The following is a 22,467-nucleotide window of genomic DNA, read 5'->3' on the forward strand; positions in this document are numbered from 1 at the left end:
AGTAGTGGTAGTAATGGTGATAGTAATGGTAATGATAGAAATAACAATTAAAATAAAAAGACAAAAATATTGATATTAAAATAATAATAAAAATATGGATACAATGGTAGTATTTATTTTTTATTTATTTTTCATCATGGCTTACGCTGGATTTGAAACTTAATAGTCTTTAGTTACCAAACCTGCCTGACTATTCTAAAGGGTATACTAAAAATTAGATTTTTTTTTTTTTTTTTTTTTTGGTCTAGTCCATATTATTTATTTAAGCTTGCTCTCATAATTATAATTTTTTTCTTTGACTGGTGACTTCGTCGATTTTTGTGCTGGTGAATTTTGAAAAATAACAATTTTTTGAGCTGCGTAGCAACGGTTTCAGTATTTACGTGTTTTGGTTGTGTTTTCTCTTCTCGTAAGAGAGGAGACGAACGGTTAAGGAATGTCTGAAGACAGTTGTTCAAACTTGTCTTCGTCCGAGGAGGAGTTGCGGGAGGCTGTGAAAAGAATGGACCAAATGCTGACGGCAGGGAACAGGAATTTTGCTGATGCAGCAAGGTGCAAGGAGACGGAACTGAACATCGGCGAACTAGGAAAGTATAAAAGTGAAATGACCCGAGACGGGTTCGAAGTGAAGCTGAAGCCCCCGCAAGAAGTAAAAGACGGAATAAGGGAGAAAACTATAAGTTATCGAACATATTCGATAAATAAGGGAAAAATCGACGTCGTCACGACAAAGAAAATAGAAAAGGCGTTGAGGCAGATTTGGGATGATATAGCATACCTGGCTAGAGGTTCCACTTTTGGAACAGTACAAGTAAGGTTCCGGAATGCAGCAGCAGCAAGGAAACATGCAGCTTCAACAGTTCGAAGTGAAGAAGTGGTGCTGTTGCCCACGTATAGAGGCAGGAGAGCGACAAGAATCACGGTAGAAGGAATCCCACCGGAGGTTGATGTGTTCAGGGTGGCAGATGCGGTCCTCTGTGGTAATGAGGACAACATAGTAGTGCTCCAGGCCAGGAAAAAAGACTGCGTTAACTGGAGAGGTCAGCAATTGGAGATGATAGTCCAAGGGTCAAAAGAAACGGTAGAAAAGATTACAGAGTCTATAACCATGGATGAAATATCTATGATTGTTAGGGTGGAAGGAAGAGTTCCACGGTGCTTCAAATGTGGCCTGAAGGGACACATAAGAGCGAACTGCACTACACCACCCAAAATGGTTGAGGAGAGACGCCCTCCATCACAAGAGAGGACACAAGAAGTGGAAAAGGAAACTCCAGAAGATAAGGAATGGGAAACGGCCGTGAGGAAGAAAAAAAGGAAAAGAAAGAAAGTAAATAATTGTGAACCCCAACCCAGCCAGGGCCCATCCGCTCCCTTGCCACCCCACCCTACCCATACAGACACCAAACCTACCCAATCCCCTCCAACAAGAAAACAGAAAAAAAAACAAACACACACGATGATAATAAGATTTCCCCTCCCCCTGTTTGTTTCGATTGCGTTCTGTATGAGAACGCGGGAGAGGACATGTTTAAAAGGCTGAACGATTGGAAGGATATGGTGGAAGTAGAATTCGTAGATGAGGACGGTGAGACTACGATGTGTTATTTGGCAAGCAAAGAAGAATGGGAAATAATAAAAAAGAATGATAAAGGCATTGATTGGTGGAAAGTCATCGGCGATAGAGACAAGTTGCAGAAAAGGACTAATTATACTGAACTAAAAGAGGACTATGGAATTCATCTGCTGGATTTAAGGTACTGAAGGACAAAACGGTAACAATGTAACCACTCGACGTCGGGGGGTCGAGTGAGCATTTCGCCTCATTATATCATCTTTTTCATAATTCATTCTTTTCTTTTATTTTGTTTCTTTCTTTATACCTCCATTTTATAATTTTAGTTCCCCGATGGTGTTTGTCCCCGTGTATGTTTAGCCCCTCGTGGGTAATAAAAAATATGACTTCGTTGGTGTTGGACGTGTTTTTCTGATTTTGGTTGAAAAAAGCGTTTAACGCGGTGAGTTCTCTGATTTGCGTTCTGTTGAAATTGTTTTAAGAATTGTTGTTTAAATATTATCGTTAATATTTATTGTTGAAAATTGTTTTCCTGCCCATATCTCCACTGTACCCTTAAGAACGGTTAGGTGGGCCCTTTTACCTACCTATTGTGGAAGAAGAGCTGCACGTGTGAGAATTGGACGGGCACCTCCCGAAATAGATTCGGAATGGCTGGTTACAGCCGTTATTCATAATTGCAAGGACGAAGTGGAAGTTTTGAAAATAGAAAAATCGAGAGAGATCAACTGGTGGGGATTTGGTATAGATGCACTCGTACACATAACCTTACCAGATCTGCACAATATAGCAGAGGAGGTGGAGCTCCCCGACGGAGCACGACTAAGAGTTGTGGTGGAGGGGAGACCTCCAATCTGTTATAAGTGTAAAAGTAGGGGACACATGCAGGCGGTGTGTCCCCGCAGAGAAGTACAAGTGGAAGAAATAGAGGTCTGTGAAGAGGAGGTGGTGGAGAAAAAACAGGCGGAAACTGTGGAGTGCGAGAAAATTTCTCAAGAAACGGATAGAAAGCGTATGCGGACTGAATCGCCGCCAAAGAACCCTCAAAAAAAGAAAGGAAAAAAAAGACAGAGAAGGAAATGGAAACCGAGAAAGACGAGGCTGAGAACCGAACCCAAGATACAGAGCACGAAAAAGTGAAAAGAAAGGAAAAGAGGAGGAAATGGTCGAACAAGATAACAGACGAGCAGACAAGAGCAAGGATGGAAGGAAAGGTAATTGGAAGAGTTGATTTTAAAAATATCAAAACAGTGATTATTTACCATAAGGATTTAGAATTGGAAAAGACGATTGCAAAAATAAAAGGTTTAGTAAGGGTTAAACTGGACCCTGAAACGTTTGAGGAAAATAAGAAATCGATATTGGTGGAAGAACATGTGAGGCAGAGACTGCAGCAGATACACCCGGACAAGTTTCAAATAAGTGGATTATACGTGGGCTACGACACCCTGCCAAGTGTAGTAACGGTAGAGGAGCTGTGGCCACTTACAATTGCTAAAGAAAAAACATGATTATTAACTGTATGAGAGAACTGTGAAATGAAACTGCGAGTTTTGGGGGACTCGTAAGCCATTTCATCACCTCATTTTAAGTAATTTATTTCATTCGTCATTCATTCTTTGTACCCCACGTACTGTATTGCTTTGTCTGTTCTTGTAGTGTCCCCCTCTGTGTTAAGGCCTAAGTGCCAAATAAAGAAAGTGATGTCTGTGTGTCTTTTTTTTACCCTGAGGAGGGGTTATCACCAATTTGTGCTCTATTGTGCCCTAAATACGGTGATATATCCCCGAAATGGCCATAGGTGTTCTGTGTTTGTGTTCCACCTATACTTGTAATCCACTGTAAATGATGTTTATGGTTTGACTTTACTGATGTTACCTGCGGAATGGTGAAATATGGATTTTACTTTGCCACACTTTGGATATTCTGTTGTTGTTTTGTCCCGTGCGCTTCGGTATTCCTGTTTATGAAATTGGATTTTACCTACTAAATTTGCTGTCATGAGGCAGGTAGTTGAACTTCCGTACTATTTATCGTTAACTTTTTTTTATTGGCTATTGGCCTCAGCGAATGAACTGTTGTGCTACGTCTCCCTATGTATTATTTTTTTTCTCTATATTTTTTCTATATATATATATATATATATATATATATATATATATATATATTTATTCTATTGTATTTGTACCAGTCTCTAATATTTTTAATCAACTTTTAATCGCAGTTTATTTATTTATTTATATTATTCTATTGTATTTTTAATCGATTTTTATTCTTATGTATAAAAATTTTAACTTCCCTTTACTAATTTGGTTTTGTGGTCTATGTTGTACTTCTTATATGTGATCATTGATGGGCTACGGCTTTTTGAGTCGATGACCTAACGGTTTTATTCTGCAATTAACTTTGTACCTATGTCTCAACTAGTTTGAGCACTTCTTTTACAGCCTTGTATAAATTCTTGGTTTTCTAATACAAAACTGTTAATATTGAATAATTATATATATATATATATATATACTACACACACGCACACACACACACGTGCGTGTGTGTGTGTGCGTGTTGTCTGGCGAGTAAGCAGAAATTTCGAAGTCCGTGACAACCCTTTCTTTGTAAAAGTTTAATAAACATGTCCTCTACTAAAAAGAATTCAGTAATCCTTCCGTTTAATTTAAATTGCTAACACACACACAAACACACACACACATGTACATATACACACATGTACATATACAAGCAATTTAAGATATGTTTATTAAACTTTTACAAGAAATAGGTTGTGAGAGGCTTCGAAACTTCTGCACATTTTGGTAGGTTGGACTGGAGAATATGACCCACCGACACAACGTCTGTATATTACTGCTACTTATTTGATCGAATTGCATGTAGTTTAAAAAGACAGACTTGATTTCTGCAGTCACTGAGTGAGGGGACTGGGAAAGAGAATGCAAGAGGGGGGGGGGAAGCTGAAAGCTCAGATGTATTACTAGTCAGCCAGTTTGACATGGTAATATTCGATACTCTTACTTTAAAGGTCATTAGCAGAACATTCCTGTTGATTTTTCCGCAAATGAAAATAAACTGTTCTTTTATAAGGTCAGTTTGTTCAGCTTATATGAATATCACATCAGAGGTCAGTAAAAACAGGAAGCATTTAACGTCCAAAAATTCAGAAGCTGCCAATAATATTTTATAGATTTTGAGCTGGAGTCAACTTTGAAAATTATTATCTTTTCTCAGACCGATAAAACAAGTATTAGCCATGTAGCAAGATGAAAATAATGGACATTTCTCTAAAAACATAGCAATTTTATGATCTTGTGCTATTCTAGAAAACTGTTTATAAATATTGATACCCTCGCTTAAGTCTTGTAATTGCCGTTTGTGATACAAGTATCAACTGAGTGAGTGAAGTCAATGGAATATACAAAAAAGCTACTCACAAAAGTTTGCGTTCTTTTGCCAATCTAGGAAACGAGGTTTCTATCAATGTTGATACTACGTTGAAGCCGTAGATTTGCTATCTGTGATAATCTTTTATTGGTTTATTGCGACCTGAAATCACACACAAGCTGGAGTGTGGAACGTAGATCAGAATGTTTATCTATCTATCTATCTATCATCCATCTACATATGTGTGTGTATGTATATGTATATATATTCTTTTACTTAGTTCAGTCATTTCACTGTGGCCGTGCTGGAGCGCCTCCTTTAGTTGAACAAATCGACCCCAGATCTTATTCTTTGTAAGGCTAGTACTTATTCTATCGGTCCCCTATGCTGAACCGATAAGTTATGGGGATGTAAACACCAACCTCGGTTATTAAGCGATGGTGGGGGTACAAACGGTGACACACAAACACATACATACACACATACATACACACACACCGCCTGTAACTGCCCCACCGAACTCATCTCCAGATATCTTGACCGTGTCCTTGCCCCCACTCTTTTGTTTTTTGTAAATTCTAACGATATATATATATGCGACGGGCTTCTTTCAGTTTCCGTCTACCAAATCCACCCATGAGGCTTTGGTCGACCCAGAGCTATAGCAGAAAACACTTGCCCAAGCTGCCACGCAGTCGTACTAAACTCGGAACCATGAGTTTTGGATAATTCTTAATTAGCTCTTTTGTTCGTTTAAACGAATTCTTCAAGACAAGAATTAAAATCGAAATCAAAATTTTAATTATTATCTTGAAGAATTAAACGAACGAAAGCGTTAATAATAAAGAATTATCCAAAATTCTGACTGCCTCCTTTTTTGTCGATATACAATATCTGTACACCACTTTAAACACTACACACACACACACACACACGAAATTGCTTTGTATTCTCAGTCAGAATTTGTTCTTACGTTTCCTTGTTTCTTTTCGGCATACGAAACATGCAGGTTGGAAATAGAGGTTTGCTTCAGAAATAACACACGTTTACAGATTTATCAGAATTGGAGACTCAAAGACGGCGAAGCTAACAAGAAACGCTTGTTGCAATCTTCTAAAAATATTTACGTGGCCAATGTTATTAACAGCTTCTGGACCAGACAATCAATAGCCTTCACGAAAGATAAACGGCTACACATTCACATACACAAACACGCATACATATACATATATGCGTAGACTGGTGCCCACTCACTCACAAATTTTAAAATATAATACCACAAATACACACATGCATACACAGACTCCCAGACATTAATTACATTGGGGTGAGGTGGGAGGAACGTAGACGAATATATTCTTATTCACATATATTTCGGTGTGTATGTATATATTACGCTTGAAAAATCGCACAAACACTCACAGTGCAAAGTTTACATATATAATAGCATGAACAAAATACTGACAAAAATATATATGCACACACATATATTCATCTCATCACGCATTAATGTATGTATATATATATATGTGTGTGTGTGTGCATGTACATGTATTCTCTAGTGCTTGTAAGCAAAAAAGCTAGGATCATAGTGTATGTATGTATGTATATTATATTATATATATATATATATATATATATATATATCTTGTATTTATGCATATATGTATATATATATATTTATATTTATGCACACATACAAACACACATTCGTCATGGTGGACCGCTGAAATCCAAAAGTTCTTTTCATTCTCTTTCTGTTTTATTTTCTCTTATTCTTTTCTATAGAAGAGCGTAGGCTCGAAACGTAAAAGACTTTCATTTTCCCGAGCGTCAAACTAATACACTTGCTTGTTGTTCATACACCTGTCTTCACCTTTTGTTTTTCCATAAATTCCAACTATATATATATATATATATATATATATATATATATATTTTCATATATGTATAAAATATATATACATGTATATACATCTATTTATGTATTATCAATATATATATATATATATATATGTACATACATATATACACGTGTGTATCTGTCTCTCTCTCTGTCTCTTTTTCTCTCTCTATCCACATGTACACACATGATGTGTTTGTGTTTGTGTGTGGAACTTGTGCTGCGATCTATGAATGAAATATATTTCTTGATAAATATTAAGAATTCTTCTAAGTACTTATCCGAAAACTCCGTCAACGTGAAAGAATAATAGATACGATTCATACGCTGTGCAGTATTAATCATGTACAGCAATATTATTATTATTATAACTGTTGATGATATTATTATCATTAATAATAATAATAATGATAATAATAATAAACACGTAATACCACCATATGGCCTTGGGAAACATTACACAATCCTATTTATTTTTCGTTATAAGTCGACGACCTTTGAATTACTTTATTTTACGAAAGAAATCAATATCATATATATATATATATATATATATCTGTAAAAATATGTGACACTTATATGCGTGTATGTATGTTTGGTGATGCATACAGGAAAAATAGAAGTAAAACAACATGAGTACATACACACGTTAACAAAGTAACAAAATGACTCAAGAGCTCAGAGTTTCGTGCGTTAGTACTTATCAAACTAGTTACAGATCGAGGTAAATACAATTATCACCAGTTATATACATTTACAACCCCTCTATCAGTAACTAGTTTGATAAGTGCTAACATACGGAACTCGGTCCTTGAGTCACTCTGTTGCTTCTGCTCAATATTAATAGAAAAATATACATTTGTTTGTAATGCACCTGTGTCTGTCTGTCTGTCTGGGGCAGAGAGTGTGCACTCTGCGTGGTGAGTAAAAATGCTTGTCACTCGATGCACAGAAACACCAAATCCCCCTCAGATCCTTTCCAGTCAAATTTCCTTCATATTGCTTGTATGTGTGTATGTATGAATGTGCGAGTGTTTGCCGTGTGCGTGTTTGTACGCAGCCATGGGGACATCATAAATACGGTGCTTAGTCTAGCTTCAAATCCTGTAGCGTGTTGATAATTCCCGCTGTATCCATGCGTGCCTGTGGTTCAGACTTGATGATTATTGTGTGAGGTTTTAAGCCTTTCGCTTCTTAGTGGTTATTATAGTTAACAGATTCTACTTCTCAAACTGTGCACGAAGGAGAAAAATAATTGATGAGATTATAAACCAGGCTTGCACATGCGTGATGCACTTAACTGAACTGTCGGTCGGTCCGTCTGTGTGCAGGAGAATGCTTGCTTAGGTTTCCCTTTGCAGCTTAAGACGAATCCGGATTGCTATTTAATTAATTATTTAATTAATTATTATATAATGAAGTGATAAACAGAAATACACATCTGTTGCGTGTAAGATAGTTCTTTAGAACACAAAAACTCAACTTAGATACGAACTTCAAATTTGTTTGTACGACATTCCTAAAAATCTCTTCTTACAATTTCCATTCAGTTAGACTGTGTAGAATATTAAGACGGTTTAAATTACATTGACTAATATTTAGAATTATTCGTAACTACTTAATTATATAATAGCGTAGGACAAGATGACATATTGGTTTATTACTTCACTGTTATATGTTTAAATCATGCCTAGATACCTGTGTGTAACGTGGCTTCTGAGTTTTGAACCACCTCGCTCCGACCTCCAGTATAGGAACACGTCCTAACTATATTGCCACAAAGACTAAGCATAAGAAATTAACTGTCACGGCAAAAAAGTATTAACGCCTTCATGAACCCGGTTTGAGCAATCAGTACAATTGTTGTATAACTAAATAAGCGGTAGATTTGAAAGTAAGTCTTGTGAATCATGCTGCCAAATAGTTCTGTCGAAGGTTTTAGAAGTTTGACTGAATATTATAAAAATTAAGATATAGAACAACTGCAGATGCTACACAGAACTCGGTCGGTCTGTTTTGTGATATGGTGTCCTCACTCTTTCTACTTATTCTGTCTTATGACGTAGTGGTTAAGGGTGCGGGCTACTTACCCCAAGATTCCGAGTTCGATTCCAGGCAGTGACAAATAATAATAATAATAATAATAATAATAATAATAACATCGAAAAATACCTTAGGAATGAGAACCCAGGTTCGAAATTTTCCCAATACACCTGATGAAGGCTGGAGGGTATATCAGACGAAAGTTGTGTTAACAACAAACGAGATGAGGACAAATATCCGTTAAATGTAAATAATGTATTCGAGTTATATTTTGGCTCTTATTTCTAGCAATTGTAGGTGCTACTTTGCACCCGTATATATATAAACTAGTGTGATATTATTAGTGGGAATTCTTACCTTCATCTCTGCAACTTTAGCTTCTGACTCTCTGCTTTTGTTCAGTTTCTCCGTTATTGAACTTCTTCGTACGTTACCAGTGATATCTGAAAAGAAAGAGATGGTTTAGATATAGCGCGAAGTCATGTCCGCACACAGAAACCTTAACAATTACACTACATACCAATATCTTAAAAAAAAAAACCCCGGAAAACAAAGAAAGGAATGGTGTAACATCTCAAAGCAAAGTATGAAAAATGCATTTCGGTCCTGGATTAAGTTCAAGCACAACTGTTATTGTTACCTTGGAAACGTTCTATTTGTATATTTTATGAATCCTTATTTAGGCTCCATATAGCTCCTCTATAGCAAGACGCCTGCTTCTGCTTCCCTGTCTCTCTGTCACACCCCAACCTTTCATCATCAGACACAAGATTCCCTCCTCAAATGCACCCGCCTCTCTCAAAATTCTTTATCTTGCAAGTTACTTGGTGATCCTGCCAGTGCTGGTGCCACGTGAAAAGCCCACACTGTAAAGTGGTTGGCATTTGGGAGGGCATCCAGCTGTAAAAATCATGCCAAAACTGACCTCACCTGTGCTGGTGCCACGTAAAAAGCACTGAGTCCATTCTGCGGGAGTAGTTGGCTTTAGGAAGGGCATCCAGGTGTAAAAACACTGCCAAAACAGACACAGTGGCCTGGGGTAGTCTTCTATCTGGCCGGCTGCTGTCAACTGTCCTACCCATCCATGCATGGAAGACGCACATTAAACGATTATGATGATATATATATATATATATATATATATATATATGTATGTGTGTGTTTGTATATAGGTGTGTATATACATCTAAAGTTCACCGTCATATGACGGGTACTAGTGTGTGTGTGTGGGGGGGGGGATGGAAAACCTTGCTATACTTGTTCCAGTCCTTTACTTTCTGAATTGAAGTCCCGTCGAGCTCAACTTTGCCTCGATAGACTAAAGTACGAGTCAAGTACTGGAGCCGATTATGATTCTCGTGTAAATTCGAGGCCTTGTACTCAAGTTAGAAATCATCAACACAAATTAATCATAAAGGAATAGGGGGAAATTCCTCGTCTGCAGGTGCCAGTTATGGAGAGGCAAAAAAATACATGCAGCTCAAAATCCCTGTTAATTGAAAGGGTGTTACCCTAAGAGTCAGGCCCCGCCCTACCTTGGTGCTAAAATCCTTTGACGTGCTACAGTACAAAACATCGACTCTTTGGCTAAATGTCCAGTACTTCTATCGATATAACCATCTGTCTATATCAGTATTTCTGAACCATTTTTTAATCTATGGATCCCTTTGATTTCTATTCTAATCGGATGGACCCTCCTAGCCATTCAATGTTTAAAATTCCTATTATAATTTTATAATTACATATTATTAGGAATTGTGTAAAGAAATTAAAATATTTTGTATATTGTAGAAGTTTAACTAATTTTAACAACAAAATCTTATATGGAGCCCCAAGAGCCATATGGATCCCAGTTGAGAACCACTGGTCTATGTTATGAAGGTCATTCGTAAGTCAGAGAAAAATTAAAAAAATATAAGGGAAGATAACCTGTTTCGTTCGATAAATGGACGCATTCAATCAGTTTCAACTTATCAGACAGTTTACTTTAAGATACACATTATTAAATACATGATACAAACAAACCTTTCTTGAAACGTTTGTGTTCGCTCAGTAGGTGGTGGTTTTATGAGATGCTGGTTTGTGAAGAAGTTTCGATTGCACTTTTAATTGTTATCAATTGCGTTTTCTTTTGAAACAATTAGAGAATTACGCTTTTGTCTACACAGCCATCCTGTTTTCTTTCTAAATGCTTGATCAATGGCTACAGTCTTTTCTTTGTCATACATCACGCAGTGGCCAGTAGAACAAGATTTCATTTCAGACCTCAACAAATTCAAGAAATAAATAGTTTATTCCTGTGTTTTCGTGTTAATCTTTTATCGCTAGTTTTCCTATCCTAGTCTTTTGTGTTGGCTTATCTTATTGTAGCATCATATTGTTAGCAACCTTACATTGTCAGCAATGTAGTCTTTAGGAAGGAAAGGTTGACGCGGTGCGTGTATGTGTGTGTGTATATATACACACACACAGATAGACAGACAGTTAGGATAGATCAATACGCAGACATCCATCCATACATACATACAAAAGTACGTACGTGCACATAGAGACAAACAGAGAGATAGATAGATACACAGACAGATAAATAGATAGATAGATAGATAGAACGGGGTGGACAATATCTATTTGTCAATCAGTCTAGTTTTTGACACTACCTGCGAAACTTCGAAGTCACTGTCAATATATGTATTTATGTGTGCATGTATGTATGTATGTGCATATGGAATATGGATGTGTGTGTGTGTGTGTGGCATAAACATATTTCGAATTGCCTTGGCTTATGCATCAGCAACATTTGCTTTTTCGCTTGTTTTAAAGAGAATTTATTATTTTCCATTACTATTAAAAAAGAAAGAACAAAAAAAATAATAAACGAAGTGTCGAACCAAATGAAACATAAGTGATTTGATAATTTAGTGAGTCAAGGGAAGCGATCGATTTTATTCGTACAAAAAAAAAAGACCCAAAAAGTATAAAATATAAAAGACGAAACAATTCTATATTTGTTCTTATCTATGACGTCAGCAATCGCTTTATAGTCAATACACTCTTTCACAGACAAAACTGATAAGTATGTTTTAGCGACTAATTACACACGCAAGCACATATACACGCACGCACATGTAAATGTCTGTGTGCGTATATATATATATATATATATATATATATATACACATACATATGTGTGTGTTTGTCTATGTATATATGCATATACACCTATATGCACATACATAAACACATACACACGCATTCGTAGCAAATGGGAATAGAAAGTTTCCAAAGAAACAATAACGCTCCTATAGACAGCTAAGTTTTAATAAACTGTTTAATTTGACTCGAAATATATAGACCACAATAGTACATTTTTCACATGTCTTTATCACTTGGAAAACCAGCTCCAATAAAATATCGGAAAAGCATTCAGAACTTTTCTCTTTAAAAGTCACGTAGAACAACCACACCTTTGATTTCTCTACAAGGCAGTACGTCAGTTTTTTCAACTCGCTTGCTATGGACAGTATCACAAAGTTTCAAAGAAGATACGCAGAGATGATGATGACGTATCTTTTTCTCTTCTTTAGTAGATATATATTAATCAACCAATTAAATTATGCAGTTATGGGAGCAGAGAAGAACTCTGCTCCCATAACTTAGCGTAAGTCGTAACTCTCGGCATGTTTTCTCAACGAAAATCAATTTCAAATTCAGATATGCAAGAAATAGGCGCAAAGAGTGAATCTGATCTTTTGTAGCCTTGTGATTGCTTCGTCCATGTTTCTACCACAAGGATGTCGCTGTCCTGATCGTCGTTATCTATCTATCTATCTATCTATCTATCTATCTATTTGTCTGTCTGTCTGTCTATCTGCATGCCTGCATACACAGACGTGCACACACAGACACATATGTATGTATCTAAGCTTTATCCCTGCCGTATAACGAGATTTTGATTTTCTTTAAAACTCCAGCCATTTACAAAACTTATATTCCTATAAAATCTAACCTTTATAACATACTCTATTATGGATTAAAATAACCTAAGAATCTGTACAATCCTATACTAGTAACATAAATTTAACAAGACAGTAATAACGAGCAGAAACAATGTAAGAACACAAACGCATCTAACACAACCGCGGAACTTCTCTCGTCAGCTGCTTATCGGATATCAAAGTGATTTCGACACCTTGAGAGAAGATTACTACTTCCGATGATGTCAAACAGCCTTAGAAAGTATTTTCTATTGTTGTTTAACGACTATATATAAACAAAACGCTTGTACCTGGACTATACATACGTACCTGCACACATACATATACATACATACATATATTGATTTTGAAGTTTCATCGGTAGGACTGAAAGCTAGATTGATTGCTAAATAGATATTGTTCTCCCTTGTTCGCTATACCTATCTATCTATCTATCTATCTATCTACGTACCTACCTACCTACCTACCTATCTATCTGTCTATCTATCTATGCATGCATACACACACGTAAGAGAACAGCATTTATCAATCTATCAATCACTCAATCTGTCTACTTACCTACTTATCTATAAACATAGCATACATACGTATGTGTGTGTAATGTATACATAAAATATTTGTGTATGAGTGTGTGTGTGTATATATGTTGGCCACATACACATCTAAGAAAAAGATTATAAAATAAATAGGAATCCAATAACTGCATAAGCTAAGGCAGCAACACATAATGTGAGTAATGTATGGAATATATGTGATCTTCAGATTTTTATCTCACTCTTAAGGTTTTTCGTCCACCGGTTCTTTTTCACTTTCTCTCCTCCCCTCTCCCTCTCTCTTACCCTCCATCTCTATCTATTTTCTTTCCTCTCTTTCGAAGTGTATTCCTTCCTCTCATCTCTCTTGTACGTAATGGTGCTGAAAAAATAAAACCTCTTCTGCACAAAATTCCTTGGTTAAGTCCATCCCACTTGTGCATGGAAACAGCTTCGCGTTTAAAGATAAGTAGCTTGGAATATTGCTGTATTTTTCCTCGGCTTCATATTGTTGTGATTTTATTGCTTAATACCGAGCAATTTTCTCCTCACGCCTTTTTACATACACTCATTATTTTCTTATAACAAAACAACAACAACAACAACAACAATAATAATAATGATAAAAACGGAATTGTTTTCTTAGTGTATAAATATTTTAGCAACCACATCAACACAATCTCTCTCTCTCTCACACACACACACACACACACACACACACACACACACACACACACACACACACACACACACACTCACTCACTCACTCACCTTTCCTTCTCTCTTTTTCTCTCTCCACCGGCTCTTTAATTTTTTTTTTTCATTTTTGACTCACATCACAAGCTTACCTATATAGGTAAAATACGTAGGCACTCTTACACGTGCACATTTGTTTTATATGTATAGGAAACATTTACGTAAAGCTATGAACAAAGTACGTATATATAAATCAATCTCTCAATCAGTGCACACACAGTAGAAGATTTATAGTGTTTTTCCTTCAAGCATAATTTAAAAGGATATATAAAACAGTATAACAAAATGTTACTTGCATTTTTCTATTCACTGATAGCCAAAGGAGTAGTAGTAGTAGTAGTAGCAGCAGCAGCAGCAGTTGTTGCTGTTGTTTTGTTCTTCAGTATTACAGATCAGCCCTAATTGAGCATACCCAGGGACTATGAGAGAGATTTGTTGCAGGAGGGCTTGTGAAATTTTCTGAGGTCTCAATATTTGGATTAATTGAAGACTAGTTTTTGCAGAATGGACACTGGAACTCTGTCGGTTAAGACGATGAGGGTTCCAGTTGATCCGATCGTTTGTGAAATTAGTATGCAAGTGGTTGAGCGCCCCATAAAACACGCGTACCCTTAACGTAGTTTACAAGGAGATTCAGCATGACACAGATTGTGACCAGGCTGATCCTTTGAATTACAGGTACAACTCATTTTTGCCAGCCGAGTGGACTGGAGCAGCATGAAATGAAGTGTCTTGCTCAAGAATACAACGCGCTGCCAGGAATGAAACTCACAACCTTACGATTGAGAGCTGAACACCCTAACCACTTAGCCACGCGCCTTCACTACAAAATGGAAGGGAAACACGAAATAAACTTCGAAACCCAAAGACGTTCCAGCTGTATTCACCATTTTTTGGTTCAAACTTAACCAAGCTGTGACTACGTTACGAAATGTGTCTTTTCATTATAAAGACGGTATGCCGTAATTTGAGGGAAATTTGGTTTGTTTCTAGAAGATCAATTGATCTGCAAGAAAGATACTTTCTCTTTAATTTGTATCCAGAGAAGTTCTTTATTCTTGACATATAAAATATCGACTGCTGTGTAACAGAAGCGTAGTAAAAGGCCAGGCACAGCGGTAATCTGTCACCCATGCGTGCATATGTGAAGGGCAGAATATCTTATCTTACTACTTATGCTTGTCATTTTAGGGTGGGATGCCAAAGGTGTCGTTGCCACCGGGGCGATGAGAACGTCACAGTTGCGTAACTTTGAAAATATGTTTCTTTGTTTCTGATTTAAACTGGAGAATTTACTCAAAAATTTTGTAAGGCGTTGCCTTGCTGGTTTGTAAAAGTATTTTGTCTTTATCTTAGTGTTAATATTTCTCTAAGTGGATTCCACGAAAAAGTTCTTTAATAAACAATGCTATAACTAACAGCATGTATATATTGGGTTAAAAATCTCTTTGGATGGAAAAAGTCGAAAGCCGTCTGTGGGACTCGAACTCATATCTTCTGTAAGCACGCTATTATATATCGCTTATCAACTTCCCCTGTTAAAAATGTCATGTCTTTCGAAGTTTCTAAATTCATATAGCGGTAATAAATATTTTATTTTATATATGAGAAAAAATAAGTGGTTTTCAGTATTTCAAAATAAGTGAAGTTAACATTTGTTACTTGGTGAAATATTGGTTTCGCATTTCGGTACAAAGCCAACAAATTCGGGGGAGGGAGTAAGTCGACACCATCGAGCCCAGTGTTTCACTGGTACTTATTTTATCATTCTCGAAAGGATGAAAGGCAAAGTCAACCTCGGCGGAATTTGAACCCAGAACGTAAAGACGGACGAAATGCCGCTGAGCGTTCTCCTGGTGTGCTAACGGTTTTGCCAGCTTGCCGCCCTACTTGAAATATTCCCCAGTTTTTGCTTTTAATAAATGTTGTGACGTAACAACTACGCCTGTCTTTATTTGTATAAAATTTTCGTTTACAGCTTGACTATATTTTATAAATATTTTCAAAATCAAATATTTCGTCTGCAAATTTTTCAGGATTATACTGCGACTAAAGTGTTGGGATTCGCCGGGCAAGATTAATTGAAGCAGCAGTTCTTTGAAGTAATTATTTCAAAGATAGGCACAAGGTCAAAAATTAGGAGTTGATTAACAGCATTGACCCTATTATTTAACTGGTACTTTATTGACCCTTATTATAATATTAGCGTTGCTAATATTGCTATTCAACCTCAGATCATCTCCGATCAAAGGCATCCAAGCAGCAACCATCACGTTTTTGTATTATATTTAAGGACTACATTGTTCGATACGTCTGTCGCAAAGTGCACCCAAAAGACGGAATGGTCATTGCTGAAATACCTTTGACCACAGGGCTAAACCAACAACATTATGCAAAGCATACCAAATGGGACACTGCATGCTCGCTCAAACTGATAGAAACAACAGTTAAATTTACTTCAAATCATACCTTGAATGCTTTAAAGACACATTCGACATTGCAGTCTTAAAAATGAAATAAGACGGGTTTGTTTCGGCTGGAATCTCTTTGATTAAACAGTAACAACACTATGCAAAACACACAGAATGAGGGAACCTGTATATGGTTGCGCGACCCGATATAAACAACTGTCAAATCATTCTGAAAATTACCTCCTGCTGTTTCAATGGAAACGTTCAACCATTGCGGTTCTACATATCCTCAAAAAGATGGGTTGAAGGGGTGGTCATGGTTGGAATGCCTTTATCCATAGACCTTCACGATCAGCGGTCATTTGTGATTGAAAATAAACAAACCATTTCTTTCATGAATTGATTTGAAATGGTAAAATGTTCGTTCGTTCGTTCGTTGGCACTCCGTTGCTTACGACGTCGAGGGTTCCAGTTGATCCGATAAACGGAACAGCCTGCTCGTGAAATTAACGTGCAAGTGGCTGAGCACTCCACAGACACGTGTACCCTTAACGTAGTTCTCGGGGATATTCAGCGTGACACAGTGTGACAAGGCTGACCCTTTGAATTACAGGCACAACAGAAACAGGAAGTAAAAGTGAGAGAAAGTTGTGGTGGAAGAGTACAGCAGGGTTCACCACCATCCCCTGCCGGAGCCTCGTGGAGCTTTAGGTGTTTTCGCTCAATAAACACTCACAACGCCCGGTCTGGGAATCGAAACCGCGATCCTATGACCACGAGTCCGCTGCCCTAACCACTGGGCCATTGCGCCTCCAATGGTAAATGTATTGCAATATAAACTGTTCTACCCATATTTTTGTGTCTGTCTATCTAATACAACCAACGCAACAACATTGTTATTCTTAATAGGTGAAGAACGTATCATATTTTACCTTCAGGTGCTAGGTTAGAATCGTCAATAATGTCATCAATTTCTACCAATGCACAGGCGCCGTCTTCAGTCTCCAGCCCAAGAACGATTTCTGGCGGATTTTTCACTAACTTCTTAGCATTTTCAACAGAATCTAAACAATCTGAGGACACCTGGGTTTTAGGGGTTGTTGCTGACATGTCTGCAGGTGGCTGAGGAAGTTGAGCGAATTTTTTTGGATCTTTGGGTCCCTTTTTGTGCTGGAAATATAACAAAATAATAATAATAATAATAATAATAATAATCATGGTTTCAAATTTTGGTACAAGGTCAGAAATTTAGAAGATACAATTAAAACAAAATTCGTACGCGAAAATATCAATAGTATGAGAACATAATCGTTTAGGAATAAAATATAAAAGAATGAAAAACGGATGTGCAAAGTTCCACCTGTAAATCAAAGATATTTAGGACCTGTAAAACCTTGAATGAGAAGACCGGTGATGAAAGCCAATCTAGCTTCGATCAAATACATCATCGTTTTCATCGGATATTGTGTATCGAGGATTACATTATCCAAATGTGTCCCTCTTTTTGAAAGACTTAAGTTGTAATTTAAAGGCGATTTGGTGTTTGGTACATTGATGGTGATATTGACGATGTATGTATGTATGTATGCTATCAATCAGTTTCATTCCTGTATTTCTTGTCAATAGAGAAAGAGCCGGACTCTAACATAGGTTCAAGGCTCCTTCGTTGGAACTTTTATCAACATCATCTAAGTATTTGTGCATATGTGTGTGTGTGTGTGCAGTATTTGGTGTTAGTGTATGCGCAGATTTGTATGTTTGTTTTATGGATGCGTTTTTATGTATATATTTTCATGTCTAGATGCATGCATATGTATTTATGTGCTAAATTTTTGGAAAGTTTTACATATCTTTACAGTTCCATTGATGGCTTGAATCTGTAGTCTTCTAATCAGCCTTTTTCTTTCAGGTTTTGAGAACCATGTATGTATGTATGTATCGTGTCCATATGTGGTACGCGTAATTAATGATTTCGCTGTATGTGCGTATTTTTGTTCTATTTTCAGTTTTGTTGTTCTGCCAACTGTATTGGATTTAATTTATGATGGTGGTATGTTGTTATATAAATGGGCGTGGGTGTGAAAGAGGGTATCAGTAACATTATTTGTCTTTTTATTTTATTTCTTTCGTGTATCCGATTTCTTTCTATCTGTATCCATTGTGTAGGTTAAATTTCCGCTATTGTCAGTCTGTATACGCATCTCTGTATTTGAATTCTATTTATTTGTATATTTAAGCTGAATATAAGACACTATAATATATTATATTCTGTGTATTTTTGCTATTATCGGGAATCTATCGACCTACTTAACTACGCACCATTTTCCTACCGCACCTATCTCTGTCTGTCTCTCTCTCTCTCTCTCTCTCTCTCTCTCTCTCTCTGTATCTACCTATTTAACCGTCTGCTATTTGTCTGCTAACTCTTTTCAATGAATATACAAGGTAATTTATATTACTATGTTACATAGTCTCATATTGCCTTCTCGATTCCTTGTAACATCTCTGGAGTAGGGATATATTTTGTATTATTTTATTTATTTGTTATACCTAGGATGAGAGTTCGTGATGTCATATGTATTTTCTCCAGAGAATTGGTTCTGTTTTCTCATGTATAAATGGATTCGGTAACTTGTCGAAATGGCAGATCTTGGAGGTGCATAGATAGTGATTTCTCTTCCAGCGTATTTACCAGTCCGTCATTTTCCAGGTCTTTTCGATAAAGAACGGATGCTGGTCTCTTTTATTGGTACTCACAGTTATTTCCATGATGCTAGCTGTTGTTTCTTCTATATAATTTGAAGCAATATCTTTACACGTCTCTGCGAGAAACCTTATCCAGTATTCCACGTCTCATTGTTAATTTGTGGGTTTAGTTTTGCTTATTCTGTAGTTATTATTTGCGCAAAGTGTTTTGCATATACTGTATCATATGACAGCCATCTGCAAACCTTTAAAACGAGAGTCCAAAATGCAGCGTATATCATAACCTCTTCAATCATTTGAGCGATTGTTATTCGATGTTTTGTACATACGTTATCTAGTATGTAACGTCATAGTGGCATACAAGAAAGCGTTGGCCCTTTTGTGATCGATACAAAGGGAAAAACAATCGTATGAGAAACTATCATAGCAGTTAAAGTACAATCAGTTAGCAGAACTCCCCTCCCAGAATTATCCACGCATATTCAATTTTATCCTCGTTTACATATTATATCGAGAATGAGAATGAACATGAATACATACATAAAGTGTAAAAATATATAAATAGAACTGGAAATTATTAGATGGACGGAGGCTAAACTTGTCTAAAATTAATTAGGCAAATACTAAAATAGTTGATAAGATATAACGATGTCATACAGATGTAACCTTATTCTTGACAAGGACAGATTAACACAGAGCTTCTTTTTTTTCTACTTCTTATCATTTAATAGAAAGATTGTATGAAGTGAATTTAAAAATATAACTCACGTAGGCGAAAAGAGGAGGTAGCGGAGTGGGGGCTTGTTACATAAACAGATTGAAAGGTCATAGTATTTTTTTTATGATGAACACCAGAAAAAAAAAAAAAAAAAACGGTAACAATGATAGAACAACTGCAATACATGTATATTTTTTCTTACTGAGATAAGCACCGAATTCTAATGATAAAATACGAACAAAAGATGATTTAAGCGATGCTCAAAATGCTGTTGTTGATTATAAACTCAACGTTGCCATTTCTAAGCATCGTTTCTAATAAGCATTCCAGTCAAATATTGGTTTCAAATTTTAGGACCAGGCCAGCAATTTCGCGGAAGAGGTTAAGTCGATTAGATCAACCCCAGTGTTCAACTGGTACTTATTTTATCGACCTCGTAATGATGAAAGGCAAGGTCGACCTCGGCAGAATTTCAACTCAGAACATAAAGACGGATGAAATACCACTAGGCATTTAACGATTCTTCCAGTTCGCCGCCTTAATAACGGTGAGCCGGCAGAATCGTTAGCACGCTGAGAGAAATGCTTAGTGGTATTTCGTCTGTCGATACGTTCTGAGTTCGAATTCCGCCGAGGTCGACTTAGCTTTTCATCTTTTCGGGGTCGGTAAAATATGTACCAGCTGTGCATTGGTGTCGATGTAATCGACTAGTCCCATCCACCAAAATTTCAGGCCTTGTGCCCATAGTAGATAAGATTATCATTATTGTTGTTATTATTATTAGGGCGACGATCTAGCAGAATTGTTAGCACGCCTACCAAAATGCTACGCGGCACTTCGTCCGTCTTTACGTTCTGGGTTCAAATTCCTCGACTTTGCCTTTCATCCTTTTGGGTCGATGAATTATGCTCCAGTCAAGTACTGGGGTTGATGTAATTGACCAATTCCAGGTCTTGTGCCTGTATTATTCTTCTTATTATTATTAAGGCGGCGAGCTGGCAGAGTCGTTAGCACGTCGGGCGAAATGCTTAGCAGTATTTCGTCCATCTTCACGTTCTGAGTTCAAATTCTCCCGAGGTCGACTTTGCCTTCCATCCTTTCGTGTAATCGACTATTCCCCTCCCCCAAAGTTTCAGATCTTGTGCCTTTAGTAGAAAGGATTATTATTATTATTATCATCTGTTATATGCCATCAGTTTTCATATCTCACAGAGCTGGTATTGTTTAGAAGAGATTTTTTTTTTGTACCAGATTTGAATTTTTTAATAACAAAGTTTTGTTTGTATTAACCTACAAAAGTTTCTGAAAATTCTCGGATGAAAAAAAATACACCCTCTCCTTGTTTTATTTGTTGCTTCTCGATGAAGTACTAGTCATGGAAGCGAAAATGGTAAGCAACGAATACATACTCCCCAAAAGACAAAAACAAAAAAAATGACACATAGATAGTTATAAACACAGAACATTACAACTTAACTAACATAGTACATATCGTTGTGAAGTGAAAGGGACATGCTGACTGCGAGAAGTTGGGAGACTGTCAGGGACAGTAAGAAAAGAATGAAAGTGAAAAAGAATGACCAAAACAATCAAATGGCTGAAAGTCATTCCCGAAGGGACATCTAACCCTATCGATTGTATAAAGTTCACAGTCAACCGAAAGAAAAACGAGAGCCCAGTAAAGCTACTGAATGAAAGAAAAAAGAAAGCTTGTGAATGGCTTGTGAAAATAGTGCAAGGTATGTGTTATGGATGTGTGTACACGTCAAGTGTAAACTAGTACTACCCAAATAAATATTTGGATGTGGTTATCTAAAATAACCTATCGCAGAATTTTTACGTTCACGCAGAACGCACTCCATACTACTCGAACGTAGGTACGATATGAAACCAACACACGTCGCACAAACACTAACTAATACGGTCGACCAACACTGTCAACTGTCCTTGATAGTTCACATTGTTCTTATTTATTGCAATCCGTTTCTTCACTTTCAGTCACGTGGTTTGTTCAGGATCCTCCCAGAACACTATGTACAGACATACTGTGAGCAAATTGAAATGTGGAAATTAATTCAGTGAGGAATATAGCGTGCAAGTATGCATTCATCAAAGCGTGGTTCCTAGTCTCTTTTTTATTTATTATAGTTTTCCAAGCCACATAAGAGTTGTTTTAAACTGGCTGTCGTGGGAAGTTTTATATAATGATAACCTAGTCTTTATAACAAGAGTCTGTAGAAGACTTAAAAAAGAAATTCTAGAAGCGGAAACAAAATCTAGAATTGGTAGGATCTCAGATGAAACTTGGCAAAAAGTAAAGTTTTTGTAAGTAAGAAAGAAGACAGCGCTGCTACCATCGAGGAAATGACTGAGCTCGATATGTAGAAACAAGGAAGGTAGAAAGGAACATCATAGTCTGGCAGGCAAACC

At 36.8% G+C, this 22,467-nt stretch overlaps 1 protein-coding gene across 3 annotated transcripts in view; it reads right to left on the bottom strand.

Annotated features, from left to right (window-relative positions):
- Positions 1-22,467, bottom strand: part of LOC106875983 (uncharacterized) — a 279,796-nt gene that overhangs the window by 2,941 nt on the left and 254,388 nt on the right. For all 3 annotated transcript variants that reach the window (XM_089357803.1, XM_089357804.1, XM_089357805.1), the window contains 2 exons: positions 17,546-17,783; positions 9,276-9,361 (listed from right to left, as the gene is read on the bottom strand). In XM_089357803.1, coding sequence (XP_089213929.1) covers positions 9,276-9,361; positions 17,546-17,783 — 324 coding nt within the window. The remainder of the gene's footprint in view (positions 1-9,275; positions 9,362-17,545; positions 17,784-22,467) is intronic.

The sequence above is a fragment of the Octopus bimaculoides genome, chromosome 9, assembly GCF_046866305.1.
Source record: "Octopus bimaculoides isolate indiv1 chromosome 9, ASM4686630v1, whole genome shotgun sequence".
NCBI classification, from domain to species: Eukaryota; Metazoa; Mollusca; class Cephalopoda; order Octopoda; family Octopodidae; genus Octopus; species Octopus bimaculoides.